The sequence below is a fragment of the Triplophysa rosa genome, linkage group LG18 (genome assembly GCF_024868665.1).
Source record: "Triplophysa rosa linkage group LG18, Trosa_1v2, whole genome shotgun sequence".
In the NCBI taxonomy this organism is placed as follows: Eukaryota; Metazoa; Chordata; class Actinopteri; order Cypriniformes; family Nemacheilidae; genus Triplophysa; species Triplophysa rosa.
Window position 1 is genome coordinate 19,786,477 of NC_079907.1, and position 14,879 is coordinate 19,801,355.

The 14,879-nt window shown below is 41.0% G+C and overlaps 2 protein-coding genes across 6 annotated transcripts in view; one reads left to right on the forward strand and one right to left on the reverse strand.

Annotated features, from left to right (window-relative positions):
* Positions 1-296: 296 nt before the first annotated feature.
* On the forward strand, positions 297-9,453 carry noc3l (NOC3-like DNA replication regulator). Its single transcript, XM_057358172.1, has 21 exons — positions 297-418; positions 1,320-1,530; positions 1,612-1,741; positions 1,820-1,977; positions 2,056-2,112; positions 2,186-2,313; positions 2,388-2,549; positions 2,949-3,042; positions 3,120-3,295; positions 3,371-3,499; positions 4,289-4,420; positions 4,535-4,615; positions 4,695-4,795; positions 6,283-6,355; positions 6,433-6,496; positions 6,578-6,649; positions 6,743-6,924; positions 7,019-7,147; positions 7,256-7,353; positions 7,437-7,521; positions 7,626-9,453. The coding sequence occupies exons 1-21, from the start codon at positions 410-412 to the stop codon at positions 7,773-7,775; spliced, it is 2,421 nt and encodes an 806-aa protein (XP_057214155.1). The 5' UTR covers positions 297-409; the 3' UTR covers positions 7,776-9,453.
* The window catches only part of plce1 (phospholipase C, epsilon 1), a 92,191-nt gene continuing 85,262 nt past the window's right edge, over positions 7,951-14,879 (reverse strand). For all 5 annotated transcript variants that reach the window (XM_057358168.1, XM_057358170.1, XM_057358169.1 and 2 more), the window contains 8 exons: positions 14,542-14,803; positions 13,920-14,041; positions 11,975-12,103; positions 11,616-11,795; positions 11,342-11,500; positions 11,058-11,270; positions 9,762-9,987; positions 7,951-9,464 (listed from right to left, as the gene is read on the reverse strand). In XM_057358168.1, the coding sequence (XP_057214151.1) occupies positions 9,808-9,987; positions 11,058-11,270; positions 11,342-11,500; positions 11,616-11,795; positions 11,975-12,103; positions 13,920-14,041; positions 14,542-14,803 (1,245 nt within the window). In that variant the 3' untranslated portion in view covers positions 7,951-9,464; positions 9,762-9,807. The remainder of the gene's footprint in view (positions 9,465-9,761; positions 9,988-11,057; positions 11,271-11,341; positions 11,501-11,615; positions 11,796-11,974; positions 12,104-13,919; positions 14,042-14,541; positions 14,804-14,879) is intronic.

Genomic DNA, 14,879 nt, shown 5'->3' on the forward strand with positions numbered 1-14,879 from the left:
ATAGAATTAGCCAAAAAAGAAGTCCGTTAGTTGATCAGAAAGCAGTGAGCTCATCCTCCGGGTCACTAGGCGGCGCTCCATGTTTGAATCATAGAGAAAGACGCCGTATTAAGTATCGTGGCGAGTTCAACTAGTTAGTAAATGGAGAAATACTCTTTCAATACTTTACTTAAAAGACACAAGTAGTTGGTAAAGCAATGAAATGTTTAAGAAATGTAAACGTCATCGTGGTTTTAATCGTGCCCTATCCAATATGGCGATGCGTGGCTAAACTGATGCTCTTCCGGTTCACTTCCGCTCCACGTGCATCACGTGTAGTAGGAATTTACTCGTCTTTACACTTTTCTTTTAAACCTAACCTCGCTGGATTTAAAATCTTTGTGGATATTTCAGTCGGATATCTGTCACTATGGCTCCGGTGAGTTCTTATGTAAATCATGCACAATCTCGCGGGATATTTGTGTTTATTGTAGTTTACAAACAGTAACGTTACAGAACACAATTTACATGTTACAGACCAGCATGGATTAGTGGCTATGTTACATTTTTAAGAACATGAGCAGTTCATTTTGTAATGCAGTATGGATTGATTTGAACAAATCTACGCTTCTCTATATACCATTTAGCCAGGATCACAACATGCTTATTGACCATAAAATGTACGCATGCGTATTTAACAAACATTATTGTATTATTTTGTGATAATATGGTACGTTTCATTTTAATGTTAAGATAATATTCCCAAATATTTTTAAATGAAAAGAAAAAAGAAATGACGGGAACAGTTCTATAAAGATGAGAGGAATATGATGACATGTGTTTAGTGAAGAAATAATCTCTTTTTGTTCATGTCATGTCATTCATTGTTTTAGTGTCCTACATTTGGGAGTAATTTAATAATAATAACAGACAAACAGACAGTAAATCGATCTCTGTTAGGATCTGTCTGTCATACACTGTTGTTCAGTAGTGTCACTTACAAATCTTTTGATCTGAAGGTGTTTGCTTAAATATATGAAATGAGTTTTGTACACAAACTATCATTGGGTAAATGTATTTGTTTCTTTCGTAACAAAAAAAACTGAAACGATGACTGACTAAGGAAGAAAAAGCAGACAATAAGCCAGACCTCAAGAAGCCACTTGATACAATTTCTGCACATTTTAGACAAATCATTTTGATTTCCTTTTTGTTTTATGTTGTAATGAATATAGTTACGTTTGTGTTTTAAATCCTAAACGTTTGAACGGTAGTGTATGTATATATGTACACATTGTCTTTATTTGTAAACATCTTCCACTTGTTTGTTTTGACCCAAGGCTACCAAAAGAAACAAAAAGAGGAAGCCGAGCTTCCGCAAGCTGCTGAAGACCAGCAACCTGAAGCTGGAGAACAAACTGAAGAACCGTCAGTTTAAACAGCAGAGCACGGCCAAGAAACATCGCAAAGAACAGAGAAAACTCCGGCAGGCCATCACGACTGTTTCCCATCAGACCGTCAAACCTCTGGAGCGATATAAGAAGACACCAGGTGAGAGAACCTCTCTAAAGCACTTCTGTTATTCCGTCATCGTAGCATTCTGACGGTTTAGTTGTGACGTTGTGATCGCAGAGGAAGAAGAAGATGAGGAGGAAGAGTTCCTGGAGTCTCTGCCTGTGGACATGATGGAGGATGAAGATCTGGAACAGATGAAAGCCATGGCACAGAAAGCGTCCTTCCTCACGCGAGACCTCTCCTCCAGGTTTGGCGCAGTGCACACCTGCCGCGTATCTTTCTCCGCAGACTCCGCGTGTTAGCTGTTGTTTTGGTTCTCTCGTAGCGCTCCGGTACACTCCAAGAAGCGTCGATCGGAGCGGCCGGTGGTGAAGTATGAGAAGATGCCCAGAAAGATGCAGCAGCAGGAGGAGAAAGAGCTCATTCATCTTCTGCCCATCAAAGACAAGAGCGGCCTCATCCCTCAGTCCATAGAGAAACCAGGTGTGTGTGTGTGTCACGGTCCGCCGAGCGCTGACGCGTGTGTTTGGATTCCATCTAACATCTGCTTGTGCTTTCCAGCTGCGCAGACGACGGAAGAAGAGCCGGAGGCTGGGGAACCGGAAGAGATGCAGGAAGGTTGGCCTTTATCTTCTATTACGATCACGTAACGTGTGTGCAATTAGCATTTCTAAAAAGAGTTTCTCCGCAGAGGAGCCCGACGTCGGCCCCGCGTTAAGCCCTCGTGAACAACTGGACCTGCGTCTGCAGAAACTGACGGAGAAGAAACTGCGGATCGCAGGTTTGGGCTCAGCGGTGCTGGCAGATCCTCACGTCAACGTAAGACCTGTGATGATAATAAACACACCGATGTCACGTGTGTGAAGACGTCTGACGTGTCAAACGTCTTTCAGATCAAGAAGCTGAAGGAGTTGAGGGGCATGCTGATGGAGACGGACCCCTGCATCGCCGTCACTGTCAGGAAGTTTGTCACGGTTTCCCTCATGGAAATATTTAAAGACATCGTTCCGTCGTATCGCATCCGACCCCTGACCGACACCGAGAAGAACACAAAGGTGCGGAGACGTGTTACTTTGAATGAAGCTTTTAGTCTTCATTCGGTTGATTCCTTAAAGTTATATTGAGCAGTAGTTCTCAAACTGGGAGCGGTGGCCCCTGGGGGGGGCCCCGAGATGGATCCAGGGGGGACACAGATTTTGTGGCATTTTATGAAATATAGAAATTGATCATATATTTTATGCAATCAAACATCAGAAAAATAACACCACCAGACAAAAGAATTGATGTTTCAGCATTGTATAACCGAATATGTTTTTGTTTAAATAAAAATGTTGAATTTAAGATCATAAGTCTTTATTTGGGGGGCCGCAAAGCGAAACAAAGGGGGCCTTACAACGAAAAAGTTTGAGAACCACTGATATAGAGTGACGTGTTGTTGATCTCGTGCGCCGCAGGTGAAGAAAGAGACGCAGCAGCTGCGGGAGTTTGAGGAAGGTCTCGTGAGTCAGTTTAAGTTTTATCTGGAGGATCTGGAGCAGGTTGTGAAAGGTGAGTTAACCGCTCCGTGCCCGTCTGTGATTGGCTCCCGGCGGACGCCGCTCTCTGACCCCCCGCTGCCCTTTCAGACTGGAAGCAGAAGAAACTGAAGAGCAGTCGTGCCGTGTCTCTGGACAGTTATAAAGGTCTGGCTGCGGTGGCCATCCGGTGCATCTGTGAACTTCTGGTCGCTCTGCCTCACTTCAACTTCCACAACAACATCATAGTCATGGTGGTTCCTCTGATGAACGACGCCGACAGGAAGGTCAGCAGCGGTGGTCACTCTTAAGATGTGTCATGATGTGTCCGTGTGTATGACAGCGCTGTCGTGTGTGTTCAGGTGTCAGAGATGTGTTGTGAGGCGGTCAAGGCGATGTTGAAGCAGGATAAAATGGGTCAGGCATCGCTGGCAGCTGTGAAGGTCATCTCTGGTGTGGTCAAGAGCAGAAACTATAACGTCAAACCGGAGGTACACAACAGCCCATGAGTGTCAGGTCAATGTTTTTAGCGCTAGCATTCCAACCGACAGCCAGACCAAGGTTTTGACTGAGTATGTGATGCTGTGCATAAGGGTGAATTCGCGTCATTCGCATCGCATCTATACATAGCATCTTTGCATTGACTTTGTATGTAATTTACACGCTTAATTCGCGTTCGGTGTGAACCCAGCATTACAGTGGACAGTCTGCGTGCTTCAATCGTGCTGTTTTGCTTGTGCAAAAACTGAACACATCATTTCCCCTTATTTCATGTTTGCTCTAATAATAAAATAATAACCCTGTACTTAATTAATATCCACAGTAGCTCATTTATGGGTACATTGTGATTACAAGAATGTAGTGTATGTTCACGCTTAGATTGTTGTACAGCATACTGCTGGTCATTCATACCACGTTATATTAAAATAGTTACTCCTTAGTTTTGAAATACTTACAGTATCATTATTTTTTTATTTCCTGATGTCTTTATACCTCAAAATTTGCATATTGTTCCCCTTTACCTACAGATATGTACTGTAGAAGTAGATTATTGTTACGATTAGTTACGCTGTAACTCCTGTTTAATTATGCGAAATATTGCAGGCCGTAATGTAAAGTGTTACCCAAAAATCTTTATATTGAAACTCATGATCATGCAGATCCTGTTGTGAAAAATTGTGAACATTTAGAACTATTATTGAAAAATGAACTGAAACTTGTTTAGCCGGGTTTGATCCGGCGTGGCGCTGCTCATTGGTGTGTTTAATGTGTCGGTGCAGATCTTGAAGGTCCTTCTGTCTCTGAGGATTAAAGAGGTGGACATGAAGAAAGATGCTAAAGATATAGCTCCCAAAAAGACATTCATGACTTTGAAAGAGAAGAAGAAGAATCTGTCCAGAATGAAACGCAAGGTGAACACATCCCGCATTGAGTTCTGACAGAAGATCAGAGTTTCAGTGGGAACGTCTGCTGACTGAGATGCAGAAACTCTTCTGTATGTCATTTAATCCTCTTGTTCTGAACAGTGGAAGAAAGCCGAGGAGAAGCTGGAGAAAGAACTTCTGGAAGTGGAAGCGTCAGAGAGTCAAGGCCTCAAGATTAAACTGGTGAGCAGCTGATCTGAGATCAGTGTTTGGAGATGATGTGATGTGTTTCTGAGAAGTCTTTTACGGTTTTGTTTTCCAGCACACAGAGACGCTGAACATCGTGTTTCTCATCTACTTCAGAATACTGAAGAAAGCTCAGAAGTCTGTTTTACTGCCCGCCGTTTTAGAGGGTCTGGCAAAGTAAGAAACGCATTACATGTGAAAGATTTTTCATATAAACCCTCAGAGATTCACCTGTTCTTCAACCATTCTGAAAAAAAATCTTCTGTTATTTTCTGCATATAGAAACAATCTTTTTATTTGAAATTTGGGAGAAATGTTGTTAGTAGTTCACAGAATAATACACAAACTATAATTTTACCTAGAGACAACTATAAATAGTACATTCATAAAAACCGAAAATCATTTTTAAACAGTCTCCTAATTTTTTTTTTGCAGTTGTATATATACTTTTTGTCATTAAATATAAACCACATACAAAAACATCTTGCACAGAAAAGTTTCATTGTAACAAATATATTTTTCTCTAACATAAATAACAGAATTATTATTCTTTTTTCATTTTCTTATTTAGTTGGTATTTCAATTTTTTTAATATTGATAATTATTGCTAGGTTTAATTGATTTTTTTCTTCTTTTTTTTGCATTTTGTAATTTTAGTGCCTCAACTTTATCCGAAAATTAGAAATGTTATCTTAGATGTTCAAATAGCATGTAGGTCTGTATTTAACTTGATTTCAATTTAAAAAAATTATAGTTTCAATTGTACTTTTAGTTTTGTTAGTTAGTATATATATATATATATATATGCAGTTACACTTTATTTTACAGTGCCTGCATTACAGTGTAATTATACCTTGAAATACTGAGTTCAGGGGTAGTTACGTGTAATTATGCGTAATTTAAAGTAAATACTATAATAAATACAAGTAACACGTGTAACAAGGGCACCGCAAAATAAAGTGATGCCATAAATGCTTATTGTAATGGTATTCATTCAGAAAATAATAAATCAATATTTATTAAATACTATTCACTTGAATAAGAAACTTTATAAAAATGATTTATTATACATGTTTTGTTATTAAATGTGATATATCTTGTTTAAGTGGCAAAAGAAAACCCCCGATTAGGGATGTAACGATTCACTCAGCTCGCGATGCGATTCACGATACTGATCTCACGATATGATTTATTCACGGTTTATTTTGACAAAATGAGTTGAGACAAATTAGAAATGAACAACTGCCCTTTTATTGTTTGTCAAGTGCTGCACATTTCTTTGTAAAATAGAAATATATTTTGTGTCAAACAACAAAACTAAACTGCAATTTTAAACAAATTCCAAATAAAATAAAAAATGAATAATATAAAAGTCAATTGTATTGTCAATGTGTAGAAAATAAACAAACTAAGAACTTTTTCTTGAATTTTTTTACATATAAGAAAAATCAGCATATCCTAGTTTGCCGTAAACACAGCGGCCCCTGCTGTTCAAAACATACATTGCGATTCAAATAACATCTCAACCAGCTTGAATCTTCACATATATAATATAATGGATTTTCAAGCAGCTCACGGAGAATGGTTACATCCCTACCCCTGATGAATATCAGTGTTTGTCAGTGTCTTTCAACGTTAACTCATGAAGAATCTCTTTCCTGAAGGTTTGCTCATGTCATAAACCTGGAGTTCTTCGATGATTTGTTGGCGGTTCTTCACTCTCTCATCGTGACGGGTGTAAGTATCTCCACCATCTGACTCATCATTTCTAAACTGTCTGGAGTTTCAGTCGTTCCTTTTCTTCCCTCTGTCAGGATCTGACATATCGAGAGAGTCTTCACTGCATCCTCACATCCTTCCACATTCTCTCGGGACAAGGTCAGAGCTTCTTCATCTCTGCGTTCATAAACATCCAGCCCTCAGCCGGCTGAGTGTCTCACCACGCTTTCTTTCCTACAGGTGACGTCCTCAACATCGACCCGCTGAAATTCTACAGCCACTTGTACAAAACCCTGCTGACGCTGCACGCCGGTGAGATCTCCTGCGTCTCGCGCTGTTATTTCATCCCTGTAAGAACATCTCAAGCTGATGATGCGTGTGTCCGCTGTCTCTGATTGGCCGCAGGGGGAGCGAACGAGGACATGGCCATCGTGCTGCAGTGTTTGGACGTGATGCTGACCAAGCGCAGGAAGCAGGTGACCCTACAGAGGGCGCAGGCCTTTGTCAAGAGACTGAGCACGCTGACGCTGCACGTGCTGCACGACTCCGCTGTGGGCATCCTGGCAGCAAACAGGACACTGCTGCACGTGAGTCCAAACGCACCAGTATCAACCAATGAGCTAATAGAGGCCTCGCCCTCGTTTCAATTATTTCATCGATGTATTTTTTCCTGTGTCTCAGACTTTCCCCAAGTGTGATATACTGCTGGATAATGAGATGCAGGGCAGCGGTGTGTATCTTCCAGAGCTGGACGAGCCCGAGTATTGTAACCCACAAAACACATCGCTGTGGGAACTTCACCTGCAGAAGGTAACGCAGACCGGTTGACAGATTCCCCACGTTCACTACACATCATTCACAGTGCGTTTGTGTGGTTTTCGTGAATCGCTGATGTGTGTTTGTTTGTTCCGGTTGTAGAGACACTATCACCCAATGGTGAGGAGGTACGCCGCTCATCTGATGGCAGGAGCGCCCAGTGAAGGTTCTGGAGCTCTCAGCGTTGACCTCAGCAGAAGGTGCACAGAAACCTCATGTCACGCGGCATCGACTGATCTTGTGTCAGTGTGTGAATATTAAAGGGTTGATTCTCTCTTTGCAGAACACCGGTGCAGCTCTTTGAAGACTACAGTGTTAAAAACATGACGTTTAAGCCTTCTGTCCCAGCACAGCCCTCCAAGAAAAAGGTTTTTATTTTTCCTAAAAAAATGTGTCAGTTTAAATGATATAGTCATAATTAAAACAAGTTTAATGTGGTCTTTAATGACTTTGATGTTGTATTTTTGCTCAGATTGAACGCTTCACCATCGGACAAGCGTTTTTGGATTCTGAGCTGCAGCAACAGATCAACGCTGCTCTTCAAACGCATGGAGATGACACAAGATTAGATTTTAACCCTCAATGTTCACCGGCGACCTCTATGATTGTAAATAAGGCCTGAAGATGAGATAAACCATTTGTTATCCGTTTGTGTGAATGCTTCAAGAAAAACGTGAACTTTCTGTACAAAATATATTTACTGTTATAATTTTGGTGCCGTCTTATTGTTCTACATGTATATTTATAATGAGTATATCAATTTCTTGCATCATTGAAATCCAGTTTCACAGAAAACAGACTTTAACGCTATTTATTGATAAGCATTTGGTTCAAGTAAACAGTACTTCAGTATCGACGTCACAATATTGACAAAACGCTCCTGTAAGATTTTACAAGTACTAAAACCAATACATTACAACGTTCAACATGCTTTTGTATTTTTACACTTTCAACAACAGCATCGGCAAAAGATTGTTTGAAAAGATGCAAAAGTGACTACATAAATATTCAAAAGACAACGCTGTCGTGGCCCACAGTAAAATAGACTTGATAAGAGCTTTGTCAAAATATTTAATATCTCAAGGAAGCTCTGAAAACACAGTTACAAAAATACATTATACATTCATACAGTATGAACAGACGAAGGGAACATTCATGCCCCTAAAAATAAATAAATGCAGGTTTCATTGTTAACGTACCGCTCATATGTACACCGCAAACACAGCCGACCTTGGCTATAAATACATTATAAAACCCATTTCACCTTAAGAAAGTTTCAACAAATGCTTAGGCAGTGAACTGTTAAACGTCTGGGAATATATTATGGTATTTAATTTTTAATAAGGAGGACCATTAATAATGGATTTTTATCTTTTACATTGGATGTAAATCTCATTTAAAACAATCACTCGTACTCATGACGAAAGAGTACAAACTAGAAATGTTGGGTTCTTCTCAAAATATAATTGCACTGCAACTTACGAAAGGTGAAATATAGTTTTGCTTAAATTTAAATACCAGAACTGCATTTTAATAAATCTTGCGTTCAGTTTTGTGCAAAACAGAAGTTGAAAACGTTAAAATTTGTAAAGGATTTAAAAACCATTTAAAATGGTCACAAATAAGGTGTAACTTCAGCTTCTCAATCGGAAAATCTTCCGTTTAACATTCAAATAAATGTGCCATGAGCAAATGATGTGTAGAGCTGCATCTTCCAGAAATACTGTGCGTATTCGCTCCAAACTACACAAACACGACACGTCTTCAATAGAAATCTCCATGAAGCCCGTCAGAGGAATAAAGTAACACTGACCCAGATTTAAAAGCATTTCAGTAATCCCAGTACTGAAGGTGAAACAGCCAAACACACAGACCATATAAAACCAAGACGATGTGTAAAACCACAAAACAACATCATGCACATAAATGCATTCATCACAGTAAAATCAGGACCAGAAGAATACGAGAAACTTCAAACTCCTGCCTTCATCTCACGGCCATCAGAACGAGGTCATCCGAAGAACCTCCAGCCCAGCGGCCTGAAGTCTTTTCTCCGCTCCAGACTCTTTCCATCCCTGCGGTTGACCGATCACACGCTCTTAACGCACACTCAGCAGTGTGCTACTGTGTGATGAGCACTACCAAGTGTGAACCCTAGAGAGGGTGCTGCTGTGGTTCTGGATTCATTTGTGAAGCTTCCAGTTCCACAGCAGAGAGATGAACCAGGAGGAGGACACTGGAGCTCCATCACCACACTGACAACCTGAACCTCCCTCCACCATCCCGACATTCAGTCCCACCGACAGACACCCTGATAGAGAGAGAGAGAGAGAGAGAGTTTGGTTTTAGTCTAATTGAGATCAGCTCCCTCTAGAGGTCATTTCACTGAAGCTAACATTATAAGATCTGACATCAGACATCTGAAATGATCAGATGTGCGTGATGGTTTATAAAGCTGAAATGAATCTTTCCAGTTGGGATGACATGAAGATGAGTAAATGATAAGTAAAGGATAAGTAGACTCCAATACCAATTCGAAAAATCAGTGTTGTAAAATTGCACACAATATAATGTGAAGGCAGGTTGTGTGTGTAGTTTGTGTTAATACCTGCGACGGCTGCAGTACTGCACACACACACACAGCAGACGCTTCTTCAATCTGTGAGCTCACGCAGTGACATCATGCCGGGACATGCAACCTTCTCTTCCTTACTGTGTGCGGCGTCCTGAGTCGACGGACTGCAGGGGTTCACCGTCACACTGCGGCTCCGACCCGTCAGCTTCCTCAACTCGCTGGCGAACGAAACGCCCTTCCGTCTGTCCTCACGAGCCATCTGAGAAAACACATGAGCCGAAAACTCAACATCACACGACAACGTTCACGTGAGCTCCGCTGAGAGAGAGACCGTCTGGATATAGAAACATAATAAGAAAAGCTAAGTCACAGAAAACACACTTGTGAGACATATCGGCACATTTTAACATTGTTTTCCAGGCTTGTAAATCTCATGGAAACGAATAAAACGTTAAGATAGAAACCAAGGAAGTTTATATTGCGTTCAAAATCTTTTTTGTGAATTAGGGCTAGCACGATAACCATGGCATTAAAACCCACAATTATTAATACCTCGTTTAATGCACGTATGATAAAACTGTAAATTATTCAACAAATATCTATTTTTTGGGGGGGGGAATTTGGATATAAACTCTTTCTCTCCTCCTACCTACAATCGTAAAATAAAATAAACAAAATTATAAACGAATTGGACTGACAGCATTATTTAATAAAAATATATTTCTTACAAATTTTCATTATTACAAACCCTTTTATTTGAAAATAATATTATCTCTTGGGCACAATAACCGTGCAGTAAAAATCTTATACTGTGACATTAATAAAAATATTTAAAATATAGACTACCATTAAATTGTTTAAAGCGCTGCATTTTGGGGGGTTAGACTTTTTGATCAAGTACATAAAACATCAAAACAGTCCACTGTCGGTAAGCCTGTAAGATATACTGACATTTTCGAAATATCACAAATGTAAATTTTGTATTGTCGGCACGAATGACGTCAATATTTCCAAAAGTTACTATAGTCAAAGTTTTAAGACAGAAACTGATGATTTCTTTTCCCAGAAATAACATGAATATTGACGTCATTTTCAGTTTTTAAATATATTTTAAAATGAATTCGAATGGTTTTATACGATTTAAGCTTTATTAGATATCCCATTTTAGATTTTCACTATATTATATCAAGTAACGTCACTTCAAACCAAGTAAAGTAACGTGCAATTGAGCATTTCAAACAGAGATGGCGATAGAGAGGCAATCTTTTCTCCTTTCTATTGTGTTGGTGTTGACTGAACGCGTTCATGTTTCTCCGTGCTTGCGGTCACCTGCTCTTTGAGTTTGAGAATAAATCGTCCGGCTCCTTTCCATCGACTCTGAGCCTGAAACACACACTCGTGGTCCTGCAGGACGCGCTGACACGCTTTCCCCGCCGAGGACTTCTTCCCGCCCGTGTCTTTCGTCAGCTCCTCCATCAGAACGTAGTCACATGGGTTGGGGTTGCTGAGAATGCTCAGAGAGTATTTGGCTTTGCTGAGGGTCTATAACAGAAGACAGCGGGTCACAGACGCTGACAGGAGGACATCAGATGTTAACGTGGAGATGCTCTGACCTGCTGGATGATGTCCTGGGCCGTGCTGTACCGCGGGGCTTTGATGACAGTGTGAGGCTGCTCGGGAGAGACGTCGTGGACCTGAACCAAGAACGTGTCGTCTTCTGTACCGCTCACCTCCTCCACGCCATCCGACAACATGTTCTTCTCGTTCATGTTCTGAATGAGCCACCAGGGGGGAGCAGGAGATCAAGAATTGAAAGGTGAATGAGCAAAGAAAGGCTGTGAAATCTGTGAGATGATGTTGAGCGTGTCTCTAGGCAGAGTACTGTACCTCCTCTCTGGTCTTCAGGTATATTCTGCCCACATATCCGTCCTCCGGCTGCCAGCTGTGCACGAGTCTCGTGATCATCTCGTCGCTGGACAGGGGGCGCTGCTGCGCTGCTTTCTTCTCCCGGGACAGCGGCGTTCTCTCTTCCATCAGAAAGTATTTGGAGGAAGTGGTTGGAAACAGCTGGAGAAAGAGCGAGAGTTTATCAGCGCCGGTCTGAACATTATACCGTCGTAATGAAAGTCATTTGCTGGAGTCATCAACGCAACATTTAAACCCATGAAATGACGTGAAAGACACTCCTCAGTATAGTTTTCTTGTTCTTGTGCGTGAAAGTTTGTTGTGTTGTGTGTTGATCTCACAGACTCCAGGAGTTGTTTGGCTGTGGTGTATTCATCCACACACACGACACTGAAGGGCTCAGGACCCGGAGCTCCATACACCGTCACCTTGTGCTGCTGGGATGCTCGTCTCTCCTCTGTGCTGAACAGCTGACAGAAAAAAGACAGAAAGAGGATTTGAACATGTCCATTTTTGCCCGCCTCGAAGACATCTCATCTGATTGATATTGGTCTTTGTGTGTGCAAATGGCTTTGTCAAAATGGCTTTAAAATCATTGTCCGGTAATCATGACGGATCGAAAAAGTTCAACCGTCAAAAGCTTTGGAAATTTACAGAAATGATGTGCAATAATTCTGGTTTTTGGAACTTTTTTAATACTTCAAGTATACTTTTTATTCAATACAGGCTTATTATTTTACTAATTGTTTTACTAAAGACTTTTATGACAGTATACAGTATTATCACGGTAATGTATTATCTTTCTTGTTGTTTTAATCATGTTTCAGTTTTAAACACCAGCTGAAAAAAGTGTCTCAACCATTAAGAAACTTAAAAAAAACATTTAAATTAACCACAAATAAATTACGAGGCGTATTTAACTGAATTATGTTATATTAAATTAGGTTAAAATAGTTTTGTAGACAGCTGAATACACAGCCACAGAAAAGAATTAGGAAACAATTTAAAAAAAATTCTATTTATAGTATAGTGTAACAAATTGTTGTTTCGCCCGACCTTTTTATAGTTCTTGTACAATCGTGTGCTGCTAATTATTGTGGTAATCTTTATTTTCATGTAGCATCAATGTTTTAGTGTATATTTAGCTCAGTAAATTTTGAGCTTCTATCATTCATTATAATATCTCGGTATATTACAAATAAACAAAAACTGTACAAATTTCTTACATATCTAAAAAATATATTTTCCAATGGTCACTGTCAGAACATTCTAGAAATGTCTGTAGTACAGGGAAGGTGGAATGAAGCGATGATGGGTGACTGGATGTCTGGAACTTGTTTTGTGAGGACAGTATTAGTCATACAAGACAAAAAACAATAAAACGGACACTTCCCATTTTTAGTAACTGTTATGTTAAAGGGGGATTTAACGTGGTTTCATGCGTTCTGACTTCTTTACACTGTTAAACGTGCTGGCTTCTCATGCTTAACATGGTCAACTTGTCAAAAAACGAGTTGGACGTATAACGTAGTATTTCTGTGCTCGATACACTCCCCCAAGGTTCGTATAGGTTTCGCAAAGTTTTTTTCGAACATGAAACAGCGTTACATAACAACTTTTCTTAGTCCCTTATTGGGCAATTCTCCCTGAAAACTTCTTTCGGCAAGGTGAAAGAAATAGCCCGCCCACGTGTCAACCGACGAGCGACAGGAAGACCACCATCCAGATTGGCTGCGCAGAAGGCCTGCAGCTGCAGCTTGTTACTCTTGCGATATTATATACTCTTGCGATATATAACTCCTATTGTGTTTGTGTCTATGATTTCCTGAGCTGTGCTGGATGGCAGTGATCGGAGGGGCAGGAATGCAGCTCATTCCAAAGTATTAAAAACATCAGAAACATTCAAACAATGTTTTCCTAAACATAGCGTCCGTTCCCTTGAGGAACTGGCAGTCATTATAGAGGAGTGCGTAATGTGAACAGTTTTATTTCTCCTGCCCAGAGATGTCATGAAAACTCCTGCCGCGTCTACCTACACCTTTCAACGTGGAACTGTTCCATGTGTTCGTGTGCTTCCAGCTCAATAAAACATCTGCTCCACCCCCTAAAAGTCACTGATCTCCAACCACAAACTGTTCACATCTGTAACATCCGTGACTGTATATGAAACACACATTCATGTTGCATACCCAAATGAAACTCTGTGTGGTTTCGAGAGATCGCGTGAAAGAGACGTGAACTGAGCTTCTCTCATCAGTTTGTGAACGGTTTGTAAAGGTCTCTCACCACAGATGCAGGGAACGGTCCTCCAGCGACGCGCATCTCCTCCGTCCTGCAGCTGAAGATGAACAGACCGGAGATCTCCAGAGGTTCATTGTGCAGGTTCCTCAGCTGCATGTGTCTGTAACCTAATACAAAACAACACAATCTACACCTCATATGACCGCAAACACTTCTTCACGACAAAAACCACATCATCAAAGTGGAATCAAATGAAAAGCTGACATCCTCATCAGTCAAGACACACCCACCCCGCCCCTTAAAGTGACAACGAGCAACTTTTTGATCTTAAAATAATGTCTCTAAAATTATTTTAGTGGTAGGTCAACTTTTAACTGGACGAATTTTACTGCCGTTGCTACCTGAGCAGCCTCCTATCGGCTGAAATTGCACTTGTAACTTTGGTGTTCGGGCCGGTACAAGCCCCGCCTATCCCCTGCTTTACGGCTTTGTAAACAAACTAATTTGTATTGTGCTGCCATCGGGAAATCTTTGCAATAGTTTTATCGACACTGCATACAGACAATTCCGCTTATCAACCACGTGGGGCAACAGTGAGCAAAAGTTGCTCGTTGTCACTTTAAAAACTGAATCAGCTGTGATTGAACGGTTCAGCTGTGTCACTCACCTGCTCGGAGGTTCTTGAGGGGCAGTATCCTCTGAGCCGTCACCTGTGAGCTGTTATTCTCCACCACAGCCACACGCAGAAAAGCCAAATCCTCAAAGTGTGCTTGAAACTGAAAGTGTTCGTTCCACATGGGGTTGAGCGTGTTGCGGTGGATGGGTTTGGTGCGGAAATGACAGCTGTCCGTCGGCATTCCCAGCACCTCCACCTCTACACAGGGACTGCCGTTTGAGTTCCCGGGACACACGTTCTGGCCCGACACGATCTGTGGGCACATCACTTAATGAGCCTGTGTGCAAGAGTCTGACAGTGTGATGTAATATCCTGTGAAAGCACCAGTG

Coding starts and splice junctions, on each gene's coding strand:
- noc3l (XM_057358172.1), top strand. Junction 3,500..4,288: donor ACTATAACGTCAAACCGGAG/GTACACAACAGC, acceptor GTGTCGGTGCAG/ATCTTGAAGGTCCTTCTGTC. Junction 6,497..6,577: donor CCACATTCTCTCGGGACAAG/GTCAGAGCTTCT, acceptor TCTTTCCTACAG/GTGACGTCCTCAACATCGAC.